Here is a 9,030-nt window from a genome sequence, read left to right on the forward strand (position 1 = left end):
GCTTCATCACCAAGACAGTCTTGGAGCAGGAGGGTGACCGTCGGCTCAACAAATACCGACAACCAACATACACCGAGACCGTCTAATACCCTATGTCTAAGGTGATGTCTAATAAATACACAGAGAGACCAGACTGACCATATCACCGAAATACACCCAGAGACCAGACTCACCCTCCAATATCACCGAAATACACCGAGAGACCAGACTGACCATATCACCGAAATACACCCAGAGACCAGACTCACCCTCCAATATCACCGAAATACACCGAGAGACCAGACTGACCATATCACCGAAATACACCCAGAGACCAGACTCACCCTCCAATATCACCGAAATACACCGAGAGACCAGACTGACCATATCACCGAAATACACCCAGAGACCAGACTCACCCTCCAATATCACCGAAATACACCGAGAGACCAGACTGACCATATCACCGAAATACACCCAGAGACCACACAGACCCTCCAATATCACCGAAATACACCGAGAGACCAGACAGACCCTCCAATATCACCGAAATACACAGAGAGGCCAGACAGACCCTCCAATACCACCGAAATACACCGAGAGACCAGACTGACCCTCCAATATCACCGAAATACACCGAGAGACCAGACTGGCCCTCAAATATCACCGAAATACACAGAGAGACCGGACTGACCCTCCAATATCCCCGAAATACACCGAGAGACCAGACTGGCCCTCAAATATCACCGAAATACACAGAGAGACCGGATTGACCCTCCAATATCACCGAAATACACCGAGAGACCACACAGACCGTCCAATATCACCGAAATACACCGAGAGACCAGACTGACCCTCCAATATCACCGAAATACACCGAGAGACCGGACTGACCCTCCAATATCCCAGAAATACACCGAGAGACCACACAGACCGTCCAATATCACCGAAATACACCGAGAGACCAGACTGACCCTCCAATATCACCGAAATACACAGAGAGACCACACAGACCCTCCAATATCACCGAAATACACCGTGGGACCAGACTGACCATCCAATATCACCGAAATACACCGAGAGACCACACAGACCCTCCAATATCACCGAAATACACCGAGAGACCAGACTGACCGTCCAATATCACCGAAATACACCGGGAGACCAGACAGACCCTCCAATATCACCGAAATACACCCAGAGACCAGACAGACCATATCACCGAAATACACCGAGAGACCAGACTGACCCTCCAATATCACCGAAATACACCGAGAGACCGGACTGGCCCTCCAATATCACCGAAATACACAGAGAGACCAGACTGACAATATCCCCGAAATACACCGAGAGACCAGACTGACCTCCAATATCACTGAAATACACAGAGAGACCACACAGACCCTCCAATATCACCGAAATACACCGAGAGACCAGACTGACCCTCCAATATCCCCGAAATACACAGAGAGACCAGACTGACCGTCCAATATCACCGAAATACACCAAGAGACCAGACAGGCCATATAACCGAAATACACCGAGAGACCAGACAGACCCTCCAATATCACCGAAATACAACGAGAGACCGGACTGGCCCTCCAATATCACCGAAATACACAGAGAGACCAGACAGACCGTCCTATATCACCGAGAGACCAGACTGACCGTCCAATATCACCAAAATACACAGAGAGACCAGACTGACCGTCCAATATCACCGAAATACACCGAGAGACCAGACAGACCGTCCTATATCACAGAGAGACCAGACTGACCGTCCAATATCACCGAAATACACCGAGAGACCAGACAGACCCTCCAATATCACCGAAATACACCGAGAGACCAGACAGACCCTCCAATATCACCGAAATACACCGAGAGACCAGACAGACCCTCCAATATCACCGAAATACACCGAGAGACCAGACAGACCCTCCAATATCACCGAAATACACCGAGAGACCAGACAGACCCTCCAATATCACCGAAATACACAGAGAGACCAGACAGACCCTCCAATATCACCGAAATACACCGAGAGGCCAGACAGACCCTCCAATATCACCGAAATACACCGAGAGACCAGACTGACCACCCAATATCCCCGAAATACACCGAGAGACCAGACAGACCCTCCAATATCACCGAAATACACCGAGAGACCAGACAGACCCTCCAATATCACCGAAATACACCGAGAGACCAGACTGACCCTCCAATATCCCCGAAATACACAGAGAGACCAGACTGACCGTCCAATATCACCGAAATACACCAAGAGACCAGACAGGCCATATAACCGAAATACACCGAGAGACCAGACAGACCCTCCAATATCACCGAAATACAACGAGAGACCGGACTGGCCCTCCAATATCACCGAAATACACAGAGAGACCAGACAGACCGTCCTATATCACCGAGAGACCAGACTGACCGTCCAATATCACCAAAATACACAGAGAGACCAGACTGACCGTCCAATATCACCGAAATACACCGAGAGACCAGACAGACCGTCCTATATCACAGAGAGACCAGACTGACCGTCCAATATCACCGAAATACACCGAGAGGCCAGACAGACCGTCCTATATTACTGAGAGACCAGACAGACCCTCCAATATCACCGAAATACACCGAGAGACCAGACAGACCCTCCAATATCACCGAAATACACCGAGAGACCAGACAGACCCTCCAATATCACCGAAATACACAGAGAGACCAGACTGACCCTCCAATATCACCGAAATACACCGAGAGACTAGACTGACCCTCCAATATCACCGAAATACACCGAGAGACCAGACTGGCCCTCCAATATCACCGAAATACACCGAGAGACCAGACTGGCCCTCCAATCTCTCCGACATTCGGGAATAATCTCACCTGTTCCAGAAGACATCACCCGAAATCTTGTGCATCTCGCCCAGCGTTGCCAACAGGAGTGATGACTTCCCACATCCGACCTGCCCGACAATCATGGTCAGCTGACCTGCGGGGGAGGGAACGCCATCAATATAACATATATACAGATTGTACTTCTTATACCTGGCGGAGGTCTCAGGTCTGTGAGCGGGATTAAGTCGGAGCTCCGCATTCAGGTTACCTCACCCTCCCCCCCCGCAGCTCCGCCTGTACTTTGTACTCCGCTCCTGTATATGTCAGCCTCAGATTTGTATTGCGGAGGGGGGTGCCGCTCACAGGAAGCTCGGAAGATTCACCTTGGGGAATCCGGATGTCAATGTTGGATAAAGTCGGAGATCCGTCTGGAGTCCAAGTAAAAAATCCATTGGTGATCTGGAAGAGACGAGAGAATTCGGTGACAACGACCCGCAGGTGACAACCAATCTGACCAATCAGGACATTTCTAGGGTGACACCACCATACAACGGGCGTCCTGGCAACCAACAAGGACCGGGAACCCAACACTATGACATCTAACAGAAGAGAGGAAACACAAAGAAATCCTCCATCAGGAGACTCGTCTCCAGAACCATGCCCAGTATAGAACCCATATGGGTCCAGTATAGAACCAGTACAAATTCAGTATAGATCCACTACAAGCTCTGTATAGAAGTAATACAGGCCCAATATAGAACCAGTATAGGCCCAATATAGGCCCAGTATAGAACTGGTATAGAACCAGTATAGGCCCTGTATAGAACCAGTATAGGCCCAGTATAGAAGTGGTACAGGTCTAGTATAGAACCAGTACAAGTCTTGTATAGAACCAGTACAGACCCAGTATAGAAGTGGTACAGGTCTAGTATTGAACCAGTACAGGTCCAGTATAGAACCAGTATAGGTCTTGTATAGAACCAGAACAGGCCCAGTAAAGAACCTGTATAGGTCTTGTATAGAACCAGTACAAGTCTTGTATAGAACCAGTATAGGTCGTGTATAGAACCAGTATAGGTCGTGTATAGAACCAGTATAGGTCTTGTATAGAACCAGTACAGGCCCCGTATAGAACCAGTACAGGTCCAGTATAGAACCAGTATAGGTCTTGTATAGAACCAGTACAGGCCCAGTATAGAACCAGTATAGGTCTTGTATAGGACCAGTACAAGTCTTGTATAGAACCAGTACAGGCCCCGTATAGAACCAGTATAGGTCTTATATAGAACCAGTACAGGCCCCGTATAGAACCAGTACAAGTCTTGTATAGAACCAGAACAGGCCCAGTATAGAACCAGTACATGTCCAGTATAGAACTGGTATAGAATCGGTACAGGTGCAGTATAGAACCAGTACAAGACCCATATAGAACCAGTACAAACCCAGTATAGAACTGGTATAGGTCCTGTATAGAAGTGATACAGGTCTAGTATAGGTCTTGTATAGAACCAGTACAAGTCTTGTATAGAACCAGTACAGGCCCAGTATAGAACCAGTACAAGTCTTGTATAGAACCAGTACAAGCCCTGTATAGCGTATGACCCCAGAATGACCCAAAGACCCGATATGTAGAGTGTACCCCCATTCAGGTGTGAGCGCCGTCCGTCCCTGTTATAGAATTATCGGTCTGAGTTCCTCTAGTAATGTCTGAATACAGATTGATCTGCTGGTCACATTGGTGTGTGTATGGATACATTGGCCGTGTGGGGGGATTAGCGGGGGTGGGGTATAATAATAGAGGAAAGGGGGGGAGGGGAGCGGGGTGTCACACACTGGGGGCCCCTCGGTGTCACCTTTATACAGAACTCGTTTTCCTCTGGGTTGTCGGCGCCTCCTCTCTGCTGGCAGGTGAACGCGCTCCAGTCTTCTCGGATTGGCCGTTTACGGTTTACAACTTTGAGTGGCTGCGGCGGAGCGGGGAGACAGAGACAAGGTGAGTGCGGCACACGGGGGGGGCGTGCGGAGGTGACAGCCATGAGTGACATGACACCACGGTGACAACACACTTACCACGGCCTGGTACTTGTGGGGTCCCCTCTTCCGGTACGGCACAGATTTATCCGTTTCCTCTCCGATCTCCTCGCTGGAGAAAAACTCGCCGAGCTTCTGGACGCTGCGAGATGGAAATACGACCAAAACCATCAAATCTGAGAAATGGAGGCGACGAGATTCCCAACCCCGCCAGAATAACAAACCGAGCAACAGAATCCTAAACGGGTCAACCACCTTCAGATCAGAAGTCCATGAGAATACCTACATGTCTGTCATTTGCATGTCTCCGCCCACTATCATCACATGGCACAGATCATGTGTTATATTCAGGATTAGGAAGGCTTCGGCTTTTTTATTTCATATTGTATAAGAGGAGAATAAAATCATCCGGATTACTGCAGGATCTCAGATTACACTCAGCACAATGACTCTGAGGGGGAGGGGGATCCGCCTCTCCTGTCACAGCTACAGCAGAGCTAGTGCTGGGCTTTCTTCTCACTGTGCACACACTGTACAATGGAAGTTCCCCGCATTACATGATGACACGATGATGATTTCCTATGTCAGGGAAGAAGAAGCGTCGTTTGTTTCCTCCTCCTGACTGATATCACAATACTGGACCTTCCATGACAATCCTCCATGCAGCATATCGAGGAACGGTCATCCAATCATGTGGGATGGGGGATGGCTCCATATTAATGGGGAGGGGTGTGGCTCCATATTAATGGCCATGGCATGGGGAGGGGGGTGGCTCCATATTAGTGGCCATGGGATGGGAATGGGGAGGGGGGTGGCTCCATATTAATGGCCATGGCATGGGGAGGGGGGTGGCTCCATATTAATGGCCATGGCATGGGGAGGGGGTGGCTCCGTATTGGCCATGGTTCTGGGATGGGGAGGGGGTGGCTCCGTATTGGCCATGGTTCTGGGATGGGGAGGGGGTGGCTCCGTATTGGCCATGGTTCTGGGATGGGGAGGGGGTGGCTCCGTATTGGCCATGGTTCTGGGATGGGGAGGGGGTGGCTCCGTATTGGCCATGGTTCTGGGATGGGGAGGGGGTGGCTCCGTATTGGCCATGGTTCTGGGATGGGGAGGGGGTGGCTCCGTATTGGCCATGGTTCTGGGATGGGGAGGGGGTGGCTCCGTATTGGCCATGGTTCTGGGATGGGGAGGGGGTGGCTCCGTATTGGCCATGGTTCTGGGATGGGGAGGGGGTGGCTCCGTATTGGCCATGGTTCTGGGATGGGGAGGGGGTGGCTCCGTATTGGCCATGGTTCTGGGATGGGGAGGGGGTGGCTCCGTATTGGCCATGGTTCTGGGATGGGGAGGGGGTGGCTCCGTATTGGCCATGGTTCTGGGATGGGGAGGGGGTGGCTCCGTATTGGCCATGGTTCTGGGATGGGGAGGGGGTGGCTCCGTATTGGCCATGGTTCTGGGATGGGGAGGGGGTGGCTCCGTATTGGCCATGGTTCTGGGATGGGGAGGGGGTGGCTCCGTATTGGCCATGGTTCTGGGATGGGGAGGGGGTGGCTCCGTATTGGCCATGGTTCTGGGATGGGGAGGGGGTGGCTCCGTATTGGCCATGGTTCTGGGATGGGGAGGGGGTGGCTCCGTATTGGCCATGGTTCTGGGATGGGGAGGGGGTGGCTCCGTATTGGCCATGGTTCTGGGATGGGGAGGGGGTGGCTCCGTATTGGCCATGGTTCTGGGATGGGGAGGGGGTGGCTCCGTATTGGCCATGGTTCTGGGATGGGGAGGGGGTGGCTCCGTATTGGCCATGGTTCTGGGATGGGGAGGGGGTGGCTCCGTATTGGCCATGGTTCTGGGATGGGGAGGGGGTGGCTCCGTATTGGCCATGGTTCTGGGATGGGGAGGGGGTGGCTCCGTATTGGCCATGGTTCTGGGATGGGGAGGGGGTGGCTCCGTATTGGCCATGGTTCTGGGATGGGGAGGGGGTGGCTCCGTATTGGCCATGGTTCTGGGATGGGGAGGGGGTGGCTCCGTATTGGCCATGGTTCTGGGATGGGGAGGGGGTGGCTCCGTATTGGCCATGGTTCTGGGATGGGGAGGGGGTGGCTCCGTATTGGCCATGGTTCTGGGAGGGGGTGGCTCCGTATTGGCCATGGTTCTGGGATGGGGTGGCTCCGTATTGGTCATGGTTTTGGGATGGGCAGGGGGTGATGGTCGGGGGTCCACAGACCTCTGGCCAGTCTCAGTGAATGGGGGACAGAGATGATGGGAGGTCCAGCAGTGAATGATGACATCACGCCATGGATCGGCTGTATCACATCTCTTATCGGTTTCCTATGAAGGGCGTCTGTTGGGAACGGGTCGGGTGCGCTGTGTCATGTCTGCGATCCGCGGGAATCTGAAGAGGATTTTGGCAGCTGCCGGATAATCATCATAATTCCCACTAAATCCAATTATATGATTAGCTGCGGCGAGTTCCTCAGCGGGGAGCAATTATCTGATCATCGAGAGGCTGGAGATTCATTACTGCCAAATGGAATTACAGGACGAGCGGCGTGACCTCATGTGGCAGAGCGGCTGCCGGCGTCACTCCATATACATCTGCGCCGCGCCACCATCCCGTCCATACACTGAAGAGTGTGGCCTGCTGTGGTACATACTATGTCCCATTACTACCGCATGAGATCGGGCTTCTGCACCTACTTTTACCATAGGAACTCCTTTCCTTTCATGAGGTCAGAGATGGAAGAGATGAGACCCGGGGTAGGGGATGAGATGATAGATAGGGGATGGGACCAGGGGTAAGAGATGAGACCCGGGGTAGGAGATGAGACCCGGGGTAGGAGATGAGATCAGAGGTAGGAGATGGGACCCGGGGTAGGAGATGAGATCAGAGGTAGGAGATGGGACCCGAGGTAGGAGATGGGACCCGGGGTAGGAGATGGGACCCGGGGTAAGAGACGGGACCTGGGATAAGAGATGGGATCCGGGGTAGGAGATGAGACCTGGGGTAAGAGATGGGACCCGGGGTAGGAGATGGGCCCTGGGGTAGGAGATGGGACCCGGGGTAGGAGATGAGATGAGGGGTAGGAGATGGGACCCGGGGTAAGAGATGGGACCCGGGGTAAGAGATGAGACCCGGGGTAGGAGATGAGATGAGAGGTAGGGGATGGGACCAGGGGTAAGAGATGAGACCCGGGTTAGGGGATGGGACCCCGGGGTAGGAGATGAGAGGTAAGAGATGAGACCCCGGGGGTAAGAGATGGGACCCGGGGTAGGAGATGAGATCAGAGGTAGGGGATGGGACCCGGGGTAGGAGATGGGCCCTGGGGTAGGAGATGGGACCAGGGGTAGGAGATGAGCTGAGAGGTAAGAGATGAGACCCGGGGTAGGAGATGAGATCAGAGGTAGGAGATGGGACCTGGGGTAGGAGATGAGATGAGAGGTAAGAGATGAGACCCGGGGTAGGAGATGGGACCCGGGGTAGGAGATGAGATCAGATGTAGGAGATGGGACCCGGGGTAGGAGATGAGATCAGAGGTAGGAGATGGGACCCGGGGTAGGAGATGAGACCCGGGGTAAGAGATGAGACCCAGGGTAGGAGATGAGATGATAGGTAGGGGATGGGACCAGGGGTAAGAGATGAGACCCGGGTTAGGGGATGGGACCCCCGGGGTAGGAGATGAGAGGTAAGAGATGAGACCCCGGGGGTAAGAGATGGGACCCGGGGTAGGAGATGAGATCAGAGGTAGGGGATGGGACCCGGGGTAGGAGATGGGCCCTGGGGTAAGAGATGGGCCCTGGGGTAAGAGATGGGACCCGGGGTAAGAGATGAGACCCGGGGTAAGAGATGGGACCCGGGGTAGGAGATGGGACCCGGGGTAGGAGATGAGACCTGGGGTAAGAGATGGGACCCGGGGTAGGAGATGGGCCCTGGGGTAAGAAATGGGACCCGGGGTAGGAGATGAGATGACGGGTAGGAGATGGGACCCGGGGTAAGAGATGGCACCCGGGGTAAGAGATGAGACCCGGGGTAAGAGATGGGACCCGGGGTAGGAGATGGGACCCGGGGTAGGAGATGGGACCCGGGGTAAGAGATGAGACCCGGGGTAGGAGATGAGATGAGAGGTAAGAGATGGGACCCGGGGTAGGAGATGGGATCCGGGGTAGGAGATGAGA

General features: G+C 53.4%; 1 protein-coding gene across 1 annotated transcript in view; it reads right to left on the reverse strand.

Moving 5' to 3' along the window:
• LOC108803787 (ATP-binding cassette sub-family C member 8-like) overlaps positions 1-9,030 on the reverse strand; it is a gene marked incomplete at its 5' end in the record, with an annotated part of 19,458 nt that overhangs the window by 338 nt on the left and 10,090 nt on the right. Inside the window, 4 exons of the mRNA XM_018575587.1 lie at positions 2,878-2,983; positions 3,213-3,288; positions 4,683-4,793; positions 4,900-5,002. Of these exons, the coding sequence (XP_018431089.1) occupies positions 2,878-2,983; positions 3,213-3,288; positions 4,683-4,793; positions 4,900-5,002 (396 nt within the window). The remainder of the gene's footprint in view (positions 1-2,877; positions 2,984-3,212; positions 3,289-4,682; positions 4,794-4,899; positions 5,003-9,030) is intronic.

This window comes from Nanorana parkeri, unplaced genomic scaffold, assembly GCF_000935625.1.
Source record: "Nanorana parkeri isolate BGI_ZX_2015 unplaced genomic scaffold, ASM93562v1 scaffold4204, whole genome shotgun sequence".
Lineage (NCBI taxonomy): Eukaryota > Metazoa > Chordata > Amphibia > Anura > Dicroglossidae > Nanorana > Nanorana parkeri.